General features: G+C 42.0%; 1 protein-coding gene across 5 annotated transcripts in view; it reads right to left on the bottom strand.

Moving 5' to 3' along the window:
* OSBPL3 (oxysterol binding protein like 3) overlaps positions 1-25,391 on the bottom strand; it is a 180,993-nt gene that overhangs the window by 64,344 nt on the left and 91,258 nt on the right. For all 5 annotated transcript variants that reach the window (XM_066585261.1, XM_066585265.1, XM_066585262.1 and 2 more), the window contains 5 exons: positions 16,263-16,379; positions 12,860-12,913; positions 11,661-11,774; positions 5,118-5,285; positions 2,102-2,228 (listed from right to left, as the gene is read on the bottom strand). In XM_066585261.1, the coding sequence (XP_066441358.1) occupies positions 2,102-2,228; positions 5,118-5,285; positions 11,661-11,774; positions 12,860-12,913; positions 16,263-16,379 (580 nt within the window). The remainder of the gene's footprint in view (positions 1-2,101; positions 2,229-5,117; positions 5,286-11,660; positions 11,775-12,859; positions 12,914-16,262; positions 16,380-25,391) is intronic.

The following is a 25,391-nucleotide window of genomic DNA, read 5'->3' as shown; positions in this document are numbered from 1 at the left end:
GGCTGCAGCTGTCAAATGTATCTATACGGAACGTCAAAGCTGCAGTCAAGTAAAAACAGGCAGGCAATGATAACCCGAGTGGTAGCGCTGGATGGGCAGGAGAATGGAGCAGAGAGTATGGCTTACACTATCCTACCAAAAGTACTTGGACACCTAAGCAAGAATCAAGAGTAGTTTTTATTTACATATGTCATTAGTGGATCTCCTCTGGCCCCAACGACATTGGTCACTCTCCGCGGCATACTTTCTACTAATGTCTGATACACTTCAGCTGATATTTCCCTCCACTCATACTGCAAACATCTGGCAAGTGCTCTCAGAGAAGACGGAAGCTGTTCATATTTTCTGACCGGACATTCCATTGCATCCCAACGATGTTCCGATCGAGACCCGATGTAGGACAGTCCAATCGGTAAACATGCGTACCCTCAAACCAATGCAAAATAAAGTTGAATTTGTAACAAGGCGCGTTATCTTGTCGGAGGTATGGCTGACCATTCCCAGAGTATTGACACATTGTCGGCAGCACATTATTATCCAGAATGTTAAGGTACATCTCCGTGTTCATGGTTCTTGGCTCTGCAACCAACCGACCAAGACCGTGCCATGTAAAACATCTTCAGACCATAACAGAACCTTAACTGTTGGCACAACACACTGCTTCCCAGGCATCCTCCAAGTACGTCTATTGGATTTGAAGATGGAGTAGCGCAATTCATCACTTGTTCTTCCATTGCTCAATGGTCTAATGATGAAGCTCCTTGCCCCATTGTAGATTGGCCGATAAGAGTTATATGTTTGCAGGAGAATACCAGCTGAAGTTTACCAGATGTTAGTAGGAAGTATGCCATGGAGGGTATCTGATGCCATTACCATCAAAGAAGGCATATGGAAATAAACACTTTGCAATCTTGCTAAAAAGTTGCCAAATTACTTTTGTTAGGATGGTGTAGTTTGTCATTTTTAACCATTACCTGCAATCTGTACATTATTTTGGAACTAGGAAGACCCCTTCAAGCTGGAAAAAAAGTTTGGTACCATTTTAGACTCTGCATTAGGATTTCAGTCATAATTCTGCTCCATTTTGGGGGCAGGAAAACAAAATTAAAAGGGAAATAAATAGTTTTTCCGCAATTAATTTCAATGGAGTTTTCAAAAAACGGAAAGCTTCCGTTTAGCTGGATTTCAGTCTCTGAAGAGCAAAAAATGTAACTAAAAGATTTTTTTATTTTTATTTTTAAAAACCCATTAAAATCAATTCGGGAAAAAACAGATCAGTTTAGTTCCATTTTAATGCTGCGGATGGATTTAGCCCCATTAACAAGCAAAATGCATGTTCAGAGTTTCTGACGTTTTTCGTGTGGATCATGTGGATCCAGGCACAATTGTGGTAAAAACTCCGCACACGGATTTCACCACTGACAGGGCTAAATCCATGTGTGGATCACTGCCAAAATACGCATCAGAAATATGCCGCATAGCCGCCGATTTTGAGGCAAAATAAGCATTTAAAAAACTTCACGGCGGATGTTACAATTATTGTCATCAATGGGGCGTGTCTTTACATAGCTTTCGATTGTGCAAGAGAGTCTTGGTTACCAGTTTATTTATCTAATGTCCAGAGCTCCAAGTAAAGATGCTCCGGCATCAGAATTTCATAGGGCATACAACTATCCACTAAAAACATATGGAGGGCCGACATGTGAATAGAATAGCTCGCTAATGATATGCGGATGGTGGGGATAACTCCGATCACAGATGGAGCATGTAGCAGTACATGGGGTCCAAAAATAACAAATTAGGTTATAACATCTGATTCATTCAGGCTATTCAAAACCACTAGAAAAATAAACCCGCATGTTCAAGCATAAAGGATTAAATGCCGTGGCGTCACGGTCTCGGCTATTTACTCTACTCCATCTGTCATACAATACATAAACACGTTAACAATTGTAATACAATGAAGTGAGGAGAAATGCTGCAGAGGCAGCTTCTAAATACACAACCCAGTGAAAAAGAACTCTACCATTATCATCCGGATGAATTATTTATTATGCTTTATTGTGATGGCGCCAAAAACAGCCACAATGTATGAAGGTACCTTTAGCACATTTATCCATATCGTCATTAGACTGGAGCCAGGCTGGGACTTTGCTGTCATTATTCAAACAGGAAAAGTTGAGGCCGCCCGCCAGCTTCATTGAGTTCTGCCGGGTGAACTGAGTTTCCTGTGACAGTAAGCAAGAAATTACTTGTTAATACACGGCTGTCGAAAGCTCTAACTTCCCGATATCTGTTAGATTACTTGGCACATTTCAGATGACCGATAAAATAAATCATAAAAGTATGAATTATTAACCCTTTCATGACTAAGGGTCAATGATGCTCCCGTGTCCAGGTCAAGTTCTGGGGGGGGGGGGGGGGGGGGAATTCACAACTTTTTACATTTTCTGCCGATAGGGCTGTGTAAGGTCTCATTTTCTGTGGGGGCGACCTGTAGTTTTTATTGGTACTATTTTGTGGTTCCTTTTTTTTTTTTTTTTTTAAATTGGATACAGGGCGACAAAAAAAAAAAAAAGGTGCAATTCTGGCATTGCCTTTTTTTGACGATGGTCATTATCAGAGATTAATGTGATTGTAATAAAATCGGACTATTATGGACCCAGTGATACCAATTACTACATTTTTATTATGCAACTGGGAAAAGGGGTTTATTTTTCTAAGCTTTTAATATTTAGATTTGTTGTATAAATAATTGAAAAGTCTTTATTTTAGTAATCTTTTTTTTCCGGCCCCACAGGCGACTTGAACTTGCAATACCTTGATCACTTATACAGTATATTGCAATATTATGGTATTTCAGTACATTGTAATATAGCCTGCCTATTAAAAACATGCCACAGGCACATTCTAATAAGCAAACAGTCATGGCAACCCTGGGAAAACCCTCTGGATGCCATGACCCCTGGACAGCATCCCCACGATCTTATTGCAGTAGGACTGTTGGGGACAGTTCAATGCTGCGGTGAGAAATGACAGCGGCGAGAAATGACAGCGGCATTTGAAAGATTAACAGCCGCCTCCTGAGCCCGTTGCATACGCAGTATATTCCATGGATGTCTATACAAGTTCTAATTGTATAGGGTGGGACATATATAGCCGTATGTGTGACGGGAAGGGGTTAAGGCATATCCAAACTCTTACTACCCTGTAGCAACAACAGAGCCGCTGCTAGAAGGATTGTATAACCCCTTACTGACCATCTACTTTAGGCCCAATGACCAAGCAATATTTTTTTTTGCTTTTTTTTTACAGTGTCACATTCCAAGAAGCATAATTTTGTAAGTTATCCCTTGTGAGTTTTTTTGGGCAAGTTGTATTGTTAATGCCATCTTTTGTGCTATGTACATCCTTTTGAATAACTTTGTACTAATTCTGTGGAAATAAGAAAAATAGTAATACCTCCCCCCTCCCCCCCTCTACTGTTTACCCCAAGCTTTGTTCGTTCTACAGAAGGACGACCCTTACAGTTTTGGACAAACAGAGCTTATTCCATTTCAAACGGATCCATCAGAGCTACCAACAGGCTTTATTTATCCGATTGCCACATGTTTGAGGGTCTTTTTTCTTCAGAAAAAAATTGTGTAGATGAGCGCTTACTTATTTATTCACTTCCCTATTCTGTTTAATCCAGCAGATGTTGCAGTCACTACTGACCACAGTATCTAAGTGATCCCAGAAAAAAAAAAAGAAAATCTACACATAATTGTGTTGACACATCCGCAAGAACCCAAACTATAAGATATTTATCGGGGGCTGCAAATTCCATTAAAAAAATAGAGGGAATGCAAAAATAGCTGTTCTCTATTCATTGTGCTACTCAAAAGCAGGGATAAAAAGCAAGCAAAAAGTCGTATGTACCTCAAAGTGGTGCCAATAAAAACTAAAAGTCACCCTGCAAACAACAAGCCCTCAAACAGTTCTGTCCACAGAATACAAATGCTCTGGCTATAAAATGAAGTGACACTTTTTTTGTAAAAAAGAAATTAAATGAAAATTGTACATATTGTGCATTAGGAGCAAAATATATCAAACACTCTAAATTTGGTGTCATAAACGTAATGACTAGAGATGAGCAAGCGTACTCGGATAAAGCAAATTACTCGAGCGAGTAGTGCTTTTCCGAGTACGCTCGCTCATCTCTAGTAATGACCCATAGATTACAGTTATAATATTTATACCACATGGTGAACCCGTACAAACAAATCCTAGAAAAACATGGTGAATTTTGATTTTGCCCTACATGTAAAAAATATAAGTTATATCATATGTTGTATGTACCAGAGACGGGTTCCTATTAATACTAGAAATTGTCCGGCACAATGTAAGGTCTCATACAGCTACAATGACAAAAAAATGTAAAAAGTTATGATCGCTGAAACACAAAAGAGGAAATGATTCACTGGTGCTTAAATCTAAAATTAGTTCTGTCATTAAGGGATTAAGAACGGGCTGAAGACGATAGTTATGTGCCAAATATTATTACATGAGACTAATTCAGGATCTATTTAGCATGTGGTGTAAACAAGATAACTTTATTCTCTCGGTGAGCACGACTAAGTTTTTTTGTTTTTTTTTAACGAAGTTTTTTTTTTTTTTCCGAACTTTTGCACAATATATTTTTTTATATAGATTTTTGAATCCCTGCATTCCAAGAACCCCAAACTTCTTGTCTGTTGCTTGAACTGTGCTAGGGCTTATGTTTTCCAGGATTTTTGCTCTCATTGGTGCCATTTCGGTTTACATACGCCTTTTTTTAACCATGAAAAATTCCAGTATAGATTTTTTAACAGCATGTATTTTCTGACCATATGTACTTGCTACAACATTCACGGCAATGATATTACAGACACCTATCTGACCCCAGTATATACTGATAATACAGCATGAGACAGGAATAAGCTACACACTAATAACAGAGTTACAACACCAAATGACATCAATTACCATTTATTAAGTAAATGATTTCGGTCTAACACCACTGAAAAAAATAGATAAGAGGCAAATAATAAATTAAACATTCTTAATTATACTTATAGGTCAATTTATTTACTTACTTGTGAAGTAGCAATGGGATCAAAACTGGAAGCCGATTCTGGACTAGAGAGCAGTGGGAAAAACTGAGTATTTATATCATGTGGAAACACAGAAATCTCATTCTGACGGTAAAGACGGTGGTCACGGAGCTTCAGTATCCAGTCCTCAAACACCTCCGGAGGTTTGACCTGGGGCAGACCATGAAAAATTGTTAGTTAAAGGGTTTTCCAAGCCTAACAAATTGCCAGAGGAAAGATAATGGTGTAAAAGCAAACAAATAAAAAAAAAAAAAACAGCACTCACCTTTTAACTAGCCATAGTCAAATGCCTTCTAGTCCTTTAAGCTGCTGCAGTGGTCACGTGTCATTCACCATTACCATGACTGCTCAACCAATCACTGGCCCCAGCAGTCACTTGTGCATAAACGGCACGTGACCGCTGCAGCAGTCTCCGGTACTGGAATAGCAGTGCTGCACTGCGGGTGCGGAGGCATTTCAAGGCAGTACCTTTTTGTTTTACACTTGCCCCCTGGCCAATTTAGAAACAAAAACTTGGACAATCCAATAATGAGGCAGTCCAACCTTGTAAATAAAATGTGATTACCTAATGTTCCAGGCTCCTAATGGTCAAATTTTCCTAAATATATAACTACAGGGAGTAAAGGATGTATGGCCAAATGATCTATGGGGGTCCTAACAGTCAGAAAATTTGGGTATATCTTAGCACTTAAACTTTAAGTCGTTTTCCTTTTAATCAACGCATCTAATATATCAGTTATTCATTTTCGTATAATTAGGGTGAGAAGTGCTTTGGATTGGGCCAAAATGGTCACAGTTTCCCTAATGCTACTTACACATTGTAATTTCACATCCAGCATTGGTTTTGTTTCAGATTTCAGTCTTCTATGCGAAAAACTGTATATGGACAGAATATGGAAAGGGACCAAAGTGTCTAATGTCTGAAACCCATCTCCCATTTCAAATGGTCTCTGTCTCAATCTATTTTTTTGTCCAAAAGTCTGACTAAGGGCTCCTGCACAGTGGTGAGAGCGATTGGGCTGTGATTCACGGCCCGATACCGCTCTCGCAAACCTTCTAAAAACCCCTGGATGCGAGACGTATCATGTGAAAACAGCCTCGCATCACTGCGAAGGTTCCCTTTATCCCATTGCTTTCAACGGTGCGGCAGCAGCACCAGCCCCAATGAAAGCAATTGGAGAAGATAGGAATCTCCCGTCACTGCTTTGACAGCAGTGGCAGAGAATTCATTCACCCCCGTGAGGAGGCCCCTTATCGCTGAACATCCTGCTGCTGCTGTCACAGTGTTCAGGGATGAGGAGACTCCCCGTGGGGATGAAAGAATCCCCTACTGCTGCTGCTGTAACAGCAGCGGTAGGAGATCACAATGTTCCCCCTATGTTTTCAATGGGGCTAGCGCTGCTGCTGCCAGCCCCATTGAGAGCAGGGTTAAACCCCTGCATGTTACAGCCTCACATCTCTGCGGGGCTGAAGGAATGCCCTGCTGCAGCTGTCACAGCTGCATTAGGGGATCGTGATCTTCTCCCATTGCTTTCAATTTGGCTGGGGCTGGGGCCATCGGCCCCATTAGAGACAATGGGCGATATCGCAAAAAGAATAGGCCTGCTGCGTGGGGAAAAAAAAGCATCGCAGGAGTGAAACCCTCGCAAATGAGAATGAAACCATTTAAAATTCCTTGGTTTCATAATCATGAGTTTTCACTCACTCACTCACAGCACAAGAAAAATCGCCCGATTTTCTCGCCAGTGTGAAGGTGCCTAAAGACGCAAAAGACTGGCGGTTGCAAGAAATCTGACTTGGGAACCCTGTGAGCTTAACATCACTGATAAAATGTAATATTCAGGGTGGGTTCACATACAGGGTTTTCCAAAAGAAATTCCGAAATATCCAGCAGGACCAGAAGTAAAAGTCTCTCCCATAAACTTCTCATCACTTCTGAATCTACTTCTGGCTTTGGGTAAAAAAACTGCCACAAAAATTGCAGCGTTTTTCTTCAAGTAAGCATAAATACTGCGCACCTAAGACTGCCTGCAGACGGCTGGGTCTGATCCGGCTGCGAGAATTCTTGCAGCGGGACTCGACCCGAGCGCCTGCAGAGAGCAGCGCAGCACTCACCTGCTCCCGCAGCTGCGGCTCTTTCATGCACCGCACAGAATTAGAGCGTGCCGCGGTTTGTTTTCTGCACAGGATTTCGCACAGACATACCACGGCCATCTGCATAGGATTGCAGTATTGTAATGCAATCCTATGCAGGCGTGTACAGGTGGAAATTCAGCGTGGAATCCCACCGCGGAATTTCCGCCCGTCTGCAGGCGGCCTAAATAAGATATTATTGATGGAGCACTGATTTGTATGCACTTTGCTCTTTATTATTTAATACATAAGTTATTTGTTGTATTGATACATTCTGGAGTAGTTTACGTATTTATATATTGCTGTGGTACAGCCCATCTTATATACACACAAACACCTAGATAAGTTCTCGGTTGCTGCAAAACTCGTTCTGCAATTACATTTCAGGCAGATAGGCCCCCTACACACAGGCGGAAATTCCACGGCGGGATTTCCCGCAGAATTTCCGCCCGTGGCCGCTGCCATAGGATTGCATTAGAAAACGCAATCCGAGGCAGCTGGCCGCAATTTGTCCGCGTGAAATCACGCGCGGAAAACAAATCGCAGCATGTCCTATTTCTATGCAGGTCTCACAGAGGCCCGCACAGTAACAGCAGTGGTAACGGGCCGGCGGCCGGCACACAGCGCAGAGAGAGGCCGCCGGGAGCGGGTGAGCTGCAAGCCCTGCAGGGGCACGGGACCGCATCCTGCTGCAAGAATTCTCGAAGCAGGATCCGACCTGGCCGTCTGCAGGCGTCCATATACAAATGATTGGAGTTCTGGTGTGACTAGATGAATGGACTTACCACCTGAAGCACATCTTGTATCCAATCTGAAGGCAGTACAGCAGGTTACTAGAGCCTCCATTCCTGCCCGTATCACATCTTGTATCCAAGCTAGAGGCGGTACAACAGGGTACTAGAGCCTCCATGCCCGCCCGTATCACATCTTGTATCCAAGCTAGAGGCGGTACAACAGGGTACTAGAGCCTCCATGCCCGCCCGTATCACATCTTGTATCCAAGCTAGATGTGGTACAACAGGGTACTAGAGCCTCCATGCCTGCCCATATCACATCTTGTATCCAAGCTAGAGGTAGTACATCAGGGTACTAGAGCCTCCATGCCTGCATCACATCTTGTATCCAAGCTAGAGGAGGTACAACAGGGTACTATAACCTCCTTACAAGGGTTCAGTTTTATGCCATAAATGATCCTTTTGCTCTGCTATTGTATCACTTACTTCTATCAGCATTACAATCACACAAAGTTTCATTTCATTCTGACAACTGCTCGGTCCTTTATTTTTCTGACGAGTACATTTTATTGTCGGCATTTATACTGGTTTTCAATTTGTTGGTTTAATAAAAAGATCTACTTTTCTGCGTATTATTACATGATAAAGCACTTTATATTGATATTTGGTGATGGCAAAATCTATAGAGGAGTTTAAAAGGGGATTTGATGTCTTTCTAGAGGGGAAGAATATTACAGGGTATAAATCTTAGGTTAATTGTTAATCCGGGTATACAGGCAGGTAGGAACTATTAGGGGTTGATTCAGGGATTAGTCTGATTGCCATTAGGGAGTCGGGAAGGAATTTTTCCCCCAAAAGGGCTAATTGGCTTCTGCCCTTGGGGTTTTTTGGCTTCTGCTCTTGGGGTTTTTTGCCTTCCTCTGGATCAACAACACAGGAGGGTAGACAGGCTGAACTAGATGGACATTGTCTTCATTCGGCCTTACATACTATGTTACTATGTTATTAGGGGTTATTAAGTACATTTTGTGAGTTTGGATTGAGTGTCTCCAATGTTCATTTGAAAAGAGCAGCACTTTTTGTTTGCTACGATCCCCCTTAGAAGCCATCTGGGTAAATCCAGTGAAGGGTAATCATGGAGACTAACTCGCTGTGCTCCCACCTGCTCAGGCTCATAATCAGAGAGAATTTATAAATTTGTTTACTAGCCGAGAGTGACAGTGAATGAAATCAGACACAAATGTGTGCACATGATCATCTGTTAGCGGACAGATGCCAACTTCACCGAGATCAATCTAGCCTGAAAAAAACTGCCGAAACTCTAGTTGCTATGAGAAATCTGATGACATATGTTAAAACTTCAACTATTTTATTAATGAAGATAAAATGTTCATTCAAATATACCCAAAATCGGTAAAACCGAGATGAGAACTACCGCCAAACCCAAGTCCCTCTCAAGTCAGTTTGTCAAGAGAAACACATAAGGGTAACGTTTCCACATAGCGGATTTTGTTGCGGATCAGCACCAGATTTCACTCTCAATTGAAAAGATGAATTCTGCTGCAGATCCACATTGAAATCCACACGGGAAGTGACGGGAGATGAAACTTTTCACTTTTGAAACTTTTCCCCCCCCCCACTTTTAGCTGATAATAGCGATCTCGCGCCCAGGGACTGCAAACCGCAGCCACTGGTGTCTTCTCCCTGATACTGCGCATTGCCCGCCACAGGCCCTTTAGCACCTGCACTACAGGACCTGTGATGATGTCACAGTCATGTGATCAGTTAAAAATTTTTTGAAATTCCAACTTTTTTACTAGAGTATTCGGCATCTGAAGTCGTCCTTCGGACAGTGACTTCATATAGGCTATATATTCGGGAGGAGAACACACGGCTCTTTTCTTAAGTATAGCATCAAGTATCAATGGCAAATAAGTGGATGAGGAAAGTAATGCACAAAATCTATGGATTGGCCGAAAAAAAATCAGCACCAAAATCAGAGTAATTCCGCTACATGTGAACGTATCCCAGGGGTATACCTACATGTAACGGATTTCATGAAGATTTTTTCCACTGTGGAAAAATGAACATACATGAGAACATAAGGCTTCCTTCAAGGAGTCTTTTTAATGTCATTTAGTCCTTTTTAATCCTACAGAGTATCCTCTGGGAAAATGTCCCCCACCCCCCAAAAGTAAAAAACTATACTCAGACAAGCTGTGATTTTGAAAAGTGCCCATAGACCCCAAAGAAAAAATAGGAATAAATAAAACTACAAAAATTCACCATTTTGATACAATTCATAATTCTCTGGCCTATAGGCAACGTCTTGATGTGATGTTTTTGACACACACAAAAAAAGCCAAAAACTAGTGCTTTCTACAAGAAACACTATCGTGTGACACCAGGCTTTTAAAGGGGTTATCGCACATCCAGCGATTAGGGAATAACTTTAGATTTTGGCATTTCCTTACAACCTATTTAAGCCCGGGGTCCACAGTTTTTCCTTTTTTTTTTAAAGCCACAATTTTTCATGAATTTTTTTGAGCCAAAGACAGGAATGGATTCAAAAGATATGGGAAATATAAAGGAAGGACTTCTACCTCCCGCTGCATTCACTTTGGCTCAAAAAAGTGCATGAAAAACTGGGTGAATGTAAAATAAAAAATTATTCAAACTATACTTGGAAGCTGTAAAGAAAATATTCATTTAGGAGTAGATGTCGTCATAAGTCTTACCTGCTGACAGACATTAACGACTGACATTTGTCTGTGGTTTCAGACCCCTTTGACCAATGTGGCTACCATAATGTGCAGCCAGTAAATCGTAGTTGGGGGAGAAAGAACTTAAATTCTTCATTTGTGATTGCTGACCTGTCACTTTTTTATGAAACGCTGCATTCTGGTTAATGTAAGATTATTAGGAGGTTAAAGGGGTTTTCCCACAAAGACATTTCTCCCCAATATTGGACATTTAGTCCAACATCGGAAGGAGGGAGACAGCTGGGCACATCAATCTCCACCCATCCCATAGAAGAGAATAGAGCGTTGGTCATGCATACACACCACTACTCCATTCACATGGTACAAGCAAGATGAGACATTCTCGGGATCACTAGGGGTTGTCTCAGCGGTCGGAGCCCCTGTAATCAGAGATCTATCCCTAAGTTTATGGACAGGAGATACAAGTCTTTACTGGGAAAACCCATTATGGTAAAATCCAGCTAGAAGTCCCCAAGTAAAGCATAGGGTATATGGACATCATAGAGGTTTGTCCTCACTCAGGTCTACTGGCCAGAGGAAGGAGCAGCTAGCATCTGAAGCTCTAGCAGACCTGACCTATCCATGCACTAAAAGGACAGCCATTCATTTGAGTGGTCACAAACAACACTAAATTTAGGCCCAGCCAAAACTTTTCCCAACAGTAACATTTGATTGTCAGAGTTATCTGAAGTTGAACCCATGGCAGTGAGCTGCCAACCATTCCAGGTTCAATCTTATTAATAATAATAATAAGCGTTATATTCGCAAGATCACCCCTTTAACCCTCCAGACTCCTAGAAGAACTGTATCTAGAAATAAAATAATCCAATAACCCCAAGGGAATATTGTTAACCTATTCCGTATTCATCGTGTGAGGCTGTAGTCGAGAAGATTACCTTGAGGTGGTATATATGTTCCTCTGTATCCAGATCAATGCACTTAGTTGATTTCTTCACCGACATCACAGAGAGGCCAACATCAATACAGCCATGCAGTTTACCTTTCTCCATCTGCAAAGATATAGAACCCATTTAGAGAAATCATGCAAACATTCATCTAACGGAGCAGGACTACCTGTGCAACCTGATTGGGCTCAGGTTCACCTTATGCTACCAGTAGTGACAAGGAGGTTGTCTTGCTGTTGCCTCTCCAATGTACTTGTCCCTTTTACTGGTATCAAAGGAGGTGACATTGATTCACAATCACTTCTATATCACTGGACAGACTGATACGGAGTCTGATACTGAAGGCCAAGTAGGCAAGTAACTCGCTGTTCCTGGAACCAAATGGCATGGAGCATTGTTCCCTTTAGTGTCCTTCTGCCAAAAGGTAACAGCTGCTACGAAGTGATAACTTATTCAGCCTACTGTTCCAGCATTCATTCACCGGTATCAGAGGACCAAGATAACATTCCCCACACCCCACCTTTACATGAAGGGTTCATCAGTTGGTGTTGCTTGCACCAAATTCTGACCTTCCCATCTGCATGGAGCAACAGTAAACTGGAAGAATCTGACCAGGTGAGGTTTTTCCAGCGTTCAGTAATTCAATTTTTGCTCTATTTAGCCCACCTTTCAGTTTCTCTTAGACTGTAATGGCACTTAGACTGGTCATATGCCGGACCAGCGTGTTGCGCGATTGGAGATCAGTTTTATTCTACTGCAACTTCCTTGACTGTACGCTGCCCGTGTGCCACAATAATCCCTGTCCTCCTCCTCAGACTCTTTCGCAAGGAGTAGTTTCCATCTACTGGATCCCCTTCGCTGGATCATATTTTATCACTCCATTCTCTGTTATACTCTTGATACCATTGCAAGAGAAAACCCCACAAGATTCGCAAGGTTCATATGAAGTTGCTTAGATCACTTGATTTTCCCATTGTTGAATGAAATCACATTGAAACTAATCTGCCGAAAACCTGTTCACTTCATTTCATGCAGCCCTCTGAGGTTGTGTGTTTAATTTCTATACAAGGAAGTTCTCATCGTGATTGGGCCGGTGTTTCTAATAAAGTGGCCAGCGTGCAGTGTAATGCAGATATATAAAGTTTGAGATATAATATTTTTTAAAATCTATTTGAATCATGCAAACTTACTTCAGTCGGACCCTTGGCATACTTCAATATCCCTTTGTCCAAGTAGAAGTACCTCTAATAGACAAGAAGCAATAATTAAAGCCTAATTTCTATAATGTACAGTACGTTGAGTGCATGTTAAACCATTTTACATACAGATTTAAGGTACATCAAAAGTTGAGCAACTTTAGTGTAATGTGTGAGTTGCATATCGAGCTTCTACTGATAGTCAATTACAAATCTCGAAGCAACATTTTTCGCATTGCTATTGGAAACAGTCAAGCAGCTTGTTGACAGAAACCACCTCCAAACAGCCTGACTACTTCTCCAACTATAATTCCCAAAATAAACGGACAGGGCTAAATCCGCACTCAGACCTGCGCCAAAAAACGGAGTGGAATGCCACAGAATTTGGTGCATTTTTTGACTGGAAGAAGCCACCATGGTAAATTCTGTTGCTATTCCGCTGCCAAAACCTACCTAAAGGGTGCATTCACATGTAGCCGATTTTTCGCAGTTGACAATCCACACCAAAATCCGAATCAGATGCCATGTCTGCACAACTTGGCATGGACTTTATGTGGATCTGCAGCCGATTTCACCCCTACAGTTGAAAGGGTAAAATCCGCTGTGGTCCCCTGTCAAAACCCGCTCCAAAATGTGTGACTTTTGACAAGATTTTTTGTGCGGATCTGCACCAAAAAAAGATGCTTTTGATTTCGGTGCGGATCTGCACAAAAAGTTGCTACATGTGAACGCACCCAAGTGTATTGCTGCATATAGGTAAAAGTGTATGTGAAGAACGTATTCAGAAGTTTAGAACGTGTTTACTAACTATGTGAGGTTCTTTAGACTGTTCCTGTGCCTCCATCCCTACGCTCCATCCAGGGTGTCCGATTTTATATACCGAAAGAGGTGTTGAGACACAAACCCCGACAGAACTATAGCTTTTAATGTATGACACAGAGCTTATCTTGGTCTTCACATGTTAAAAGTCATGATTTCATTCAAACTTCTATTTCAATGCTGCTTATGGCATAAAAATCAGAGAACCTGAGATGGAGAGCTGGATGGAGGCGAAAACAGAACGTGAGAAGTGCCTAAAAGATATCTTTACATGGGTCAAGGGGCCAAAAGTTGTCCCAACACCTATCACTACCCTACTTTCACACAGAAGCAGGAGTCATTCAATGAACGGAGGCGGACCGCACCAGAGATCTCTTCCAGCCGTCCGCCCCCATTCACATTGAACAGGCAGTCATTCAAAAATTGGCCACCAGACTACCAGCAGAACTCAATGCATCTTTGATAGTGAAGATTACATTATGCATGTTAGAATAAAAAAACAAAGTAGTATACAAAAAGTTGCTTCGAGTATACAGTGAACTGAAGAACAATGTTCAAAGGTAGAGGTATGTTCTAACTACAACAAAAGCCAAAGTTTTGCTGCATCTGTAATAAATAAAACATACTTTTTTTTAGTTTAGTTGTCAACATAAAAATATGAGCTACAAACTTAAAAGCGTAATACATTTAGATGGAAAATTCTCTTTGATATCATCTTGGCTAATGAGCTCGGCGTGAGACTGAGGCAGCAAATTACCATAGCGTATTTAAGGGGGCCTACATCTACTGTGGGATATTAGGAGAATGAACAGCAAAGAAACAAAGGCTTCTCATTTCAGCAAACATCCGTGGTGTTCTAGTAATTATCATGCCATCAAATAACACCTCACAATGGGGTTAAGATGTATATCCTTCTTATACCTCCAAGTACTAATGGTTTTCACCAAGCTAGACAGTTATGGACTCTACTATGGGCAAGGTCTGTTTGGCAACGTTCACAATGTGCGATTTTGCTATGGAAGAACCGGCCTTAAAAACTGCAAAAAAAAGTTTACAAGATTGTCATGATGATTTTGATGCTTATTTTTGCTGCAGATTTCATCTACTGTAATGCTTCCCCCACTTCACACAAATGTGATTTGCATTACCACTGTACGGGGCACAACAGTGGGTATCATTACTTTGTGGGGCCTAAGCCTCATGCGCACAGCTGGGTCAGATTCCGGCTACGAGATTCACACCGCGGGATTCGACCCGAGCCCCGGCATTGACCTCCCGCTTACCTGTTCGGAGACTTCGCTCTCCACTTACAGAGCAGAACCGGGGTGTCAACGGTGACATTTCTGTGCGAGCCTCTGCGATGCTCTCATAGAAATAGGACATGCCACAATTTTAATACGGTGCGAGGTTTCACGCGGTCAAATCGCGGCTGTCAAAGATTGCATAAACTAATGCATTCCTACGGCAGCATGCAATGGCGGAAATTCTGCGCGGAATCTCGCTGCAGAATTTCTGTCGGTGGGCATTGGGAATAAAAGGAGCGCTATTACGGTTTGTAGGCACTGACAGATAACCATCATTGAGTAGGGACATTGACTGTATGGAGCACAGAAGATGGCAGGTTTACTGTGTGGCATTCCCTTACCATCTGGGGCACAATAGGGGGCATTAGTTATGAGAACATTATATCTGAAGCACAGTATCTAGGAGGCGCCATGTAATACAGCAGGTGAAGTAACAGGGACAAACGGCGCAGCAACAGGGTAGCAGCAGAGGAGATTATGTTGATGAAAAATTGGTAAAGAGAGTGTTGCAAAAGTTGGGAGCCAAAGATGTTTGGACAGCATTCTCTGCAGACACAAGTCATGGCTGTTAGAATTCATCATGGTGGTCTGGCCAGTTGGAAAAGAAAGGGAAAACGGAACTACTACAATTAGTGAAGCCATCAGATCTGCACAGCTGATGTGTAGAACTGGTATCTACCTCCGCTAGCGCTTATACTCAGTTTAGGCCGGCCCATTGAAACAACTGGAGCGGTAGTATGCATACATGACAACTGCTCCATTCATTTGGGAAACTTAGGTCATCATTAGTGGGGTAATCCATTAGTCAAACACTTTAGATATCTACTTTCTTATCGTGAAACAACCCTCTTTAAAAGGGGTTCTTCAGGACTTAAATACTAATGACCCAACCTTAGGATAGGTCATCAGTGAATAGGATGAAGCTCATACAAGCCATGTGGCACTACAACTCAGATCCCCACCGATCGGATATCGATGACCTATCCTAAGAATGGGTCAGCATAAACAAAACATAGGACTATTTTGGAGGGTTTGTGAAAATTTCCCTCCGGAGCTTAATTTTCAATCCATTCCTAAACTCATCTGCCCCGTTAACCTCCTATGCGCTTCGATAGCACCTCTGTATAGCACACCATCTAGTGTCTATAGGGGGTTATGAAATTTAATGGTATTCATTTTACATATCCTGGATCTAGCAATAATGGCTAAGATCGGTCACATCAAGCTGTATATAAAACAAAGCAGATGCTACCGCTTCCATATATAAGACAAACCTTGTGCCAGCCTTTCAATGGCCATTTTCGTTTCTTAAGCAAGAAACCTTCCTTTTTCTGTGGTTCTTGTATACAACTTGTGCTTCCCCGGAGGCCTTCGACAATTTCCCAGCTATCCTGTTGAAAGCAAACAGGAGTTAAGAGAGCGGTCAGTGCCACCATTAAATGCAATAAATATTTATAGGAAAAAAGATATTCCGGCGCTTCCGTAGATCCAGAATAAAAACAGATTTCATGGACAAAAAAGAAAAAGAAAAAAAAAAAAAATCTTCAAAAACTGTGCTTACACGTTTCAAACAAAGTTCTTATTCATATAAATATTCTTTTACAGAACCACCATTCTATAAATACACAAAAGAACCAATGAGGTAACAAAGTCGCAGTCAATAACAGAATGCCATTCATTATATTACATCTGTAAACAGCAGGGCATCTAAAAAGCAATAGAGGTTTAAAGAGTGACGTCACCACATTAATACCGATATGACAAATTGGACCTTGTGATTCAAGCCTGCTAGACATCCAGTTCGCAAAGTGAATACCCAAAAGGCCTCTCGTTTCAGTAAAAGTCTTCTTTTTCTGGTAACTTAACCCTTTGCAATTCAATTTTGGATTCAGGGTTTCCTAGGGGGCTTTCTCTGTCTGCCATTATACAATGGCGCCATCTGCTGGCTAGAGCCAGTACTGCGGTGTGTGACATGCTGGAGAGGCCCCTGACAACAGAGCGGCCAATAATCTACAGTAAGAATACCCTTCTGGACGTCCTCTGACATCGGAGCTGTACAGCCTTCAATCAGAAGGTCTTTAGACGTCAGACAGTGGATTGGAAAGGGTTAACCCTGTCTATACCATATTACTTGGCAAGCTGATGGATCTCCCTTGTGCACCTCTCCTGATAAAAGCTTAGACACTGCTAATGCATTACCTGCACCGGTGTGAACACTGACAGATGCCTACCGTTCCGGGCCTTCAGAGGACGTGTTGTGCCACCCACGTATTTTATCTTACATATCCCACATGTAATTAAATAAACGACAAACGTGGGGTTACAATTAATAGAAGATGTTATTTTATATCTTTTTTTTTTTGTTCTGTAGTGATGGTAAAAGTGTCAGTTTTTGAATTCTGCACACTTTACAAAATGTTATATCGACACTTATAGCATCCTTTCACCGATAATCACGTTTTATGTCCTTTGTTCTCAGAATACAAACTTCGAGTCAACTTCTGGCACACCTCTCATTCCATCCTTAATCAAAATATACAGGATTCTGTCCTGGCGCAAAATTGGTAAACCTTTCAAAATATATATATATTTTTTTTAATACGGCCAAATTCTGAACTATATGCAGTTGAATAAAACTAACCCCCCTTTTTTTCCCGCTCAAACACAAACTCTATAGTCCAGCAAGGAATTGCTCTCTCGTTGTGGCCTTAAATTCTGCTTGTTCTATTAACCCCTTAGGGTGTCCTCGTTCTCTTAAAGGATTGCTCACTATTTCCCTTTCTTTATTCTACGCAATTCCATTTGAACTCGCTCTCCTTGCTCTTACAAATTCCCCTAAGGGTAACGCTCTTCACATGCATCGGATGACAGGACTACGCATGGTAAGCGAGTGGAAGAAAACCCTACACCCTTAAGCCACATCCACCACGAGACACAAATCCGAAAAAAGCTACCTCCTGTTTTTACACCTTTACTGAAAACAATTGAGATTTAAAATTATCACGTTTTAGGTCTTCAATGAAATCCGGTATGACCGTCTCATCGCCGTCCCAAATTATAACGAGGCTGTGAGAGAAGCCATAATGTTCTCTTAACTGAAAAATAGCCGACTCAACACCTACTTGGGCTAAACTTTAACTAGTATGTTACCATATGGCAGAGGCAATAAACTCTGAAGTTGGACTTAAAATATAAACTAGATACTAAACTTTTAAAATCCCATATCAACCACTGTGGGACGGGGTGCGACAAACATTTGCCTGCATGTGTCCACAGATCAATAAGGACAGGGTAAAGGAGCCAAAACCACCTTCCCTATAAAGTACAAGGCTGCATAGAATTGGTCAAGCCCATTGGTGAAAAACTCTACGGTCAGTTGCGGACCAAGCGGGATGCCAGCAATCCCTATCTAGTCAGCTTATACTGATCCAGATCACCAATTAGTCACTATTATGGACATACGGAAGTAGCCGAGCGTCTACAATTTCAGTTGCTCAGAGTGGGAAATATGGTTTTCCCCCCTCACATAATAACTGAGCAGCTAAAATGCAGTGATGGATATGAATTTAAAAGATAAAGAATACCAACCCCCCCCCCCCCCCCCAATCTTTCCCCAGACAGACTGACGTCCTCAGGGGTAACAACTGGTTTAAAGGTGAAACCGCCACAGACCGACAACTCTTAGGCCTCTCTTACACTGGTGCTCTTTTACAGAGTCTAGCGGGAGTTTCCAACCAAATACATAACCTTACGCTGGTTCGCCCACATTTGCGTGTAAAAATTGCACACAAAAAAAAGAATGCAGAATGACATAAGATATAAGAACTCTTGAAGTTTTTTACTCCACCTTACAGGTGTTGGATGTTGGCGCTGCTGGTGACGTTGGACGACCTAAAGCCATGAATCTCGGCTACAGTGGAATCGATAACAGAGGATATGCCGGGACGTGTCTGGGTAGAACTGGACTACCAACTTGACATCTGCCGTGTCACCAGCGGCGCCCACATCCAACATCTGTAAGGGGCAGAAAAACTGAGTTTGTCTATATTTTCATGTCATTCTGGCTGTTGTATGTCCCTTCATGTATTAACAAATCAGCTTTATTTTTGCACCATTCCTTTTCAATCATACTTTATATAGGATCATAACTTAGAGCTCCTATGGTGAGCCAGAAAGCAGAGGTTCCTGAGCTGCTAGATGGAGAACACTTCAGCCATCTGCAATAATATCAATAAGATAAGTCAAGCATTGATGTCTAAGGACTCATGTCCACGAACATATCGGTGAAACGTTGCAAGTGTTTTACCAAGGTTTGTAAACACGGAGAGCCGGCAGAGACTATGTATGGATGCGAGCGCACTGCACATGCCCACGTACATGCGCAGTGTGATAGATAGATATTATACACACACACTATATATATATATATATATATATATATATATATACATACACACACACACACACACTACCGTTCAAAAGTTTGGGGTCACCCAAACAATTTTGTGTTTTCCATGAAAAGTCACACTTATTCACCACCATGCGTTGTGAAATGAATAGAAAATAGAGTCAAGACATTGACAAGGTTAGAAATAATGATTTGTATTTGAAATAACATTGTTTTTACATCAAACTTTGCTTTCGTCAAAGAATCCTCCTTTTGCAGCAATTACAGCATTGCACACCTTTGACATTCTAGCTGTTAATTTGTTGAGGTAAGCTTGTGAAATTGCACCCCACGCTTCTCGAAGCATCTCCCACAAGTTGGATTGGTTGGATGGGCACTTCTGGCGTACCATACGGTCAAGCTGCTCCCACAACAGCTCAATGGGGTTCAGATCTGGTGACTGCGCTGGCCACTCCATTACCGATAGAATACCAGCTGCCTGCTTCTGCTGTAAATAGTTCTTGCACAATTTGGAGGTGTGTTTAGGGTCATTGTCCTGTTGTAGGATGAAATTGGTTCCAATCAAGCGCTGTCCACTGGGTATGGCATGGCGTTGCAAAATGGAGTGATAGCCTTCCTTATTCAGAATCCCTTTTACCCTGTACAAATCTCCCACCTTACCAGCACCAAAGCAACCCCAGACCATCACATTACCTCCACCATGCTTAACAGATGGCGTCAGGCATTCTTCCAGCATCTTTTCATTTGTTCTGCGTCTCACAAACGTTCTTCTTTGTGATCCAAACACCTCAAACTTGGATTCATCCGTCCACAGCACTTTTTTCCAGTCTTCCTCTGTCCAATGTCTGTGTTCTTTTGCCCATCTTAATCTTTTTCTTTTATTGGCCAGTCTCAGATATGGCTTTTTCTTTGCCACTCTGCCCTGAAGCCCAAAATCCCGCAGCCGCCTCTTCACTGTAGATGTTGACACTGGTGTTTTGCGGGTACTATTTAATGAAGATGCCAGTTGGGTACCTGTGAGGCGTCTGTTTCTCAAACTAGAGACTCTAATGTGCTTATCTTCTTGCTTAGTTGTGCAACGCGGCCTCCCACTTCTTTTTCTACTCTGGTTAGAGCCTGTTTGTGCTGTCCTCTGAAGGGAGTAGTACACACCGTTGTAGGAAATCTTCAATTTCTTAGCAATTTCTCGCATGGAATAGCCTTCATTTCTAAGAACAAGAATAGACTGTCGAGTTTCAGATGAAAGTTCTCTTTTTCTGGTCATTTTGAGCGTTTAATTGACCCCACAAATGTGATGCTCCAGAAACTCAATCTGCTCACAGGAAGGTCAGTTTTGTAGCTTCTGTAACGAACTAGACTGTTTTCAGATGTGTGAACATGATTGCACAAGGGTTTTCTAATCATCAATTAGCCTTCTGAGCCAATGAGCAAACACATTGTACCATTAGAACACTGGAGTGATAGTTGCTGGAAATGGGCCTCTATACACCTTTGTAGATTTTGCACAAAAAACCAGGCATTTGCAGCTAGAATAGTCATTTACCACATTAGCAATGTATAGAGTGCATTTGTTTAAAGTTAGGACTAGTTTAAAGTTATCTTCATTGAAAAGTACAGTGCTTTTCCTTCAAAAATAAGGACATTTCAATGTGACCCCAAACTTTTGAACGGTAGTGTATATATATATACATATATACACACACACACAAACACACACTTATTTATTTTTTCATTCCTCGCACTTTACCAAACAAACAAAGAAAATCAAGGTACATTGTTTTTCTCGCTATCAGTATTGATGACTTTTCCAACATCGAAAATGATTTGTGGGCTCATTTCTTGTAGAACTACACATTTATCAAAACAAGATATTCCTCTGCCGCACGCTGAAGAAACAACATCCAATGATTTATTACAGCGGGCTGACATATTTACACGTCACCCGAGCTCCACAATTAAGAAGAGACATCAATTTTGTTTTACATTACAGCGAACCTGCTGTCTGCAAAGTAGTGAGTTCTTGAGACGTACAGGGGGTCATCATCTTTTAAAGCCGTCTTCAGACAGTTGGCCCTAAAATACGCACTACAAAATTAGCAGAACCTTTTTTAAGCCCTTCAAAGAGCAGAAAGATTGCCACTCTTCCCTACAGGCTGTGGCTGGTATTGCAGGTCATCCTATGTTACTCGATTGAGGTTGTAATACCAGACTCAGTCCAAATACAAAAGTGACATTTGCTCTGGGAAAAAAAGAAAACCGCAGACCATTTTTTCCTAATGGTCACCACCATCCTCAACATGATATTTATACTATCTGCACTAATGAGCACGTCATCCCATAGACATTACACAGTATATATTATACGCGCACACAGGATTCCTCATCTCATTAGGAAAGGCTTAATTAGGGGTTGTGACTACAGAACAGCTAGGCTTGTTCCTTCCTGTGTTAGATATCTACAGTGTGATAAGTTGAAGATATCAGCGTTGAGGCCAAAGGTCTTCTAAGTTGCACATCTCGTGGCATTTACAAGTCTGATCTTAACTGATGAATATCAGAGTGCAGCTGATCATAAGAAATGGGACATTTGACCTTTGTTAAAAAGGGGGGGAAAATATGCTTCCTTCTACATAAAGTACTTAAAAAGCAAAAACAGCAGTAACTACAGTATACAAAGACTATGTTACTAGACTATCTGATGTGACAAGGCGTTTGGATATTTGCCCTCTCTATAATCTTACCTGCGCCTTAAGGGCTCCTTCCCACGGACGGATTTCCGCCGCGTTGCCCGCAGCTATTAGTTTCTATTGAACCTAATAGCTCAATGCTCACGGTGCGGAATTCCACCACGGAATTCCGCACCGTGAAATCTCCCGTCCTCACCCGCTGCATGCTCTATTTGCCGTGGGTGTACGCGCGGACGGCTTCCATTGCAGTCAATGGAAGCCCATCCGTCACGCTATCTTCCACTGTAGCACAGTGGAAGATAGCGTGAAACCTCTTCGCCGCCAGCTCATATAACGCTGTGGGCGTGTCATATGACGCGGCCGGCGCGTTACGTGACGCAGCGGCGCATGCTCGCCGAAGCGTCATGCGGGACGGAAGACGCCGAATCCGCAGATAAGTATGGGGTCTCTGAGGGGTGCCGTGACGGGCTCCGCCGCGGAATTCAACTTATACTTGAGGTAAAAAAAACCAAAACTCAATACTCACCTATCAGCCGGCATCTGTTTCCCCGGAGCGATGCTCCCCCCAGCGGTGCAGCCAGCTGCTGCATTCTTCTCCTTGCTGTCTTCTCAGTGGCTTGCTTCTAGAATCCCCGCCGTCAGCGCTGTGATTGGATCGAGTGTCAGCCAATCACTGCCAGCGCTTGATAAACCAATCACAGCCAGTGATGTCATTCTGAATGGCTGTGATTAGTTTAGTGAGCGCCGGCTGTAATTGGCCGGCGCTCGATCTAATCACAGCGCTGACAGCGGGGATTTTAAAAGCAGGCCAGGGAGAAGACAGCGGGGAGAAGAATGCAGCAGCTGGCCGCACCAACGGGGGAGCATCGTGCCGGGACACAGACGCCGGCAGATAGGGGAGTATTGCTTTTTTTTTACCTACTATATACTCGAGTATAGTTCGGCTTATACTCAAGTCAATAAGTTTTACCAATTTTTTGTGGTAAAAATAAATGACTCAGCTTATACTCGGGTCGGTTAATACTCGAGTATATACGGTACTTATGTTGTAGCCCCGATTTCACACGGATAGAGATTTTATCATGAATTCTTTTCTTTCTGTACAGTCATTTTAGTTAACCCCTTAGTGATGACCTATTTTTTTGCTATAAGGACCAATCGATTGTCATAGTCACAATTCAAGAGCCATAACTTGTTGACATAGCCCTATAAGGGCTTGTTTTTTGCGGGTCAAGTTGTATTTTTTTAATGGCACCACTGTGGGGGGGTACATGTATTGTATAACTTTTGTAAATTGTTCCCATCCCTTGGTTGAACTTGTTGGACCAATTTGTTTTTTTCATCCACATTGTGTAATATCCACTATGTAATAACTAAGGAGCCAGATAAGCCAGATAAGCCCTTTAATTATTACATAGTGGATATTATACAATACGGTTGAAAAAAACCAAAACATCTGTCCACCACGTTTAACCAAGAGAAGGGAAAGGACGTGAATGGCAGTAAGTGATGTGGGCAAACTCTAGGTGGGGGAAAAGCCTGGTCTCCTGGGACACAAAACATTTAAAAAGGAATTGCTTAAATCTTAACCCTTTCCAATCCAATTTGTATCCTGGTTTTCCTAGGGGGGCCTACTCTTTTTCTGCTGTTATACAACGGCGCTATCTGCTGGCTAAAGCCAGCACTGCATGAGGTGACACGTTGGATAGGCTTCGACAGCAGAGAGGCTGGCAATATACAATAAGAGAACCCCGACAGACGTCTTCCAACATCGGAGCTGTACAGCCTTAAATCATAATGTCTTCAGAGGTCAGACAGTGGATTGGAAAGGGTTAATATTACAAAACCTCTAACCAGCAAAGAATTCAAGCAGATAAGAAAATGAACCAATATAAAAAGTCTACATGAAATAAAGGTTTTACAGACAGTAGTAGCAACTAATCTTAAAAATCAAAGCAGCTGGGAAAGTAGATCAGATCTCAATACATCCAAGAGCCTGAAAATGGACTGTTCATTGCTCAAACAAAAAGGCGAAAAAAATATGATCGAAGAATGATAAGCGATTGTGTGGAATAGACATTAAAACAAGGAATCCTTATAGAAGACTGATTTATTCTAAAGTATTATAAAAATGTTTGAAGTTCAACTAGAAAGCTATTTTGGATATATGAAAAATCCTGTAAGTTAGAGCATACCTGACTTTTCAGATAACTTTTTCAGAATAGGCTGCGGTATGTACACTACCGTTCAAAAGTTTGGGGTCACCCAAACAATTTTGTGTTTTCCATGAAAAGTCACACTTATTCACCACCATGCGTTGTGAAATGAATAGAAAATAGAGTCAAGACATTGACAAGGTTAGAAATAATGATTTGTATTTGAAATAACATTGTTTTTACATCAAACTTTGCTTTCGTCAAAGAATCCTCCTTTTGCAGCAATTACAGCATTGCACACCTTTGACATTCTAGCTGTTAATTTGTTGAGGTAAGCTTGTGAAATTTCACCCCACGCTTCTAGAAGCATCTGCCACAAGTTGGATTGGTTGGATGGGCACTTCTGGCGTACCATACGGTCAAGCTGCTCCCACAACAGCTCAATGGGGTTCAGATCTGGTGACTGCGCTGGCCACTCCATTACCGATAGAATACCAGCTGCCTGCTTCTGCTGTAAATAGTTCTTGCACAATTTGGAGGTGTGTTTAGGGTCATTGTCCTGTTGTAGGATGAAATTGGTTCCAATCAAGCGCTGTCCACTGGGTATGGCATGGCGTTGCAAAATGGAGTGATAGCCTTCCTTATTCAGAATCCCTTTTACCCTGTACAAATCTCCCACCTTACCAGCACCAAAGCAACCCCAGACCATCACATTACCTCCACCATGCTTAACAGATGGCGTCAGGCATTCTTCCAGCATCTTTTCATTTGTTCTGCGTCTCACAAAAGTTCTTCTTTGTGATCCAAACACCTCAAACTTGGATTCATCCGTCCACAACACTTTTTTCCAGTCTTCCTCTGTCCAATGTCTGTGTTCTTTTGCCCATCTTAATATTTTTCTTTTATTGGCCAGTCTCAGATATGGCTCTTTCTTTGCCACTCTGCCCTGAAGCCCAAAATCCCGCAGCCGCCTCTTCACTGTAGATGTTGACACTGGTGTTTTGCGGGTACTATTTAATGAAGATGCCAGTTGGGTACCTGTGAGGCGTCTGTTTCTCAAACTAGAGACTCTAATGTGCTTATCTTCTTGCTTAGTTGTGCAACGCGGCCTCCCACTTCTTTTTCTACTCTGGTTAGAGCCTGTTTGTGCTG

Source organism: Eleutherodactylus coqui, chromosome 12 (assembly GCF_035609145.1).
Source record: "Eleutherodactylus coqui strain aEleCoq1 chromosome 12, aEleCoq1.hap1, whole genome shotgun sequence".
NCBI classification, from domain to species: Eukaryota; Metazoa; Chordata; class Amphibia; order Anura; family Eleutherodactylidae; genus Eleutherodactylus; species Eleutherodactylus coqui.
The sequence above is the reverse complement of the archived record's forward strand: the minus strand, read 5'-3'. Positions and strand labels throughout refer to the sequence as shown.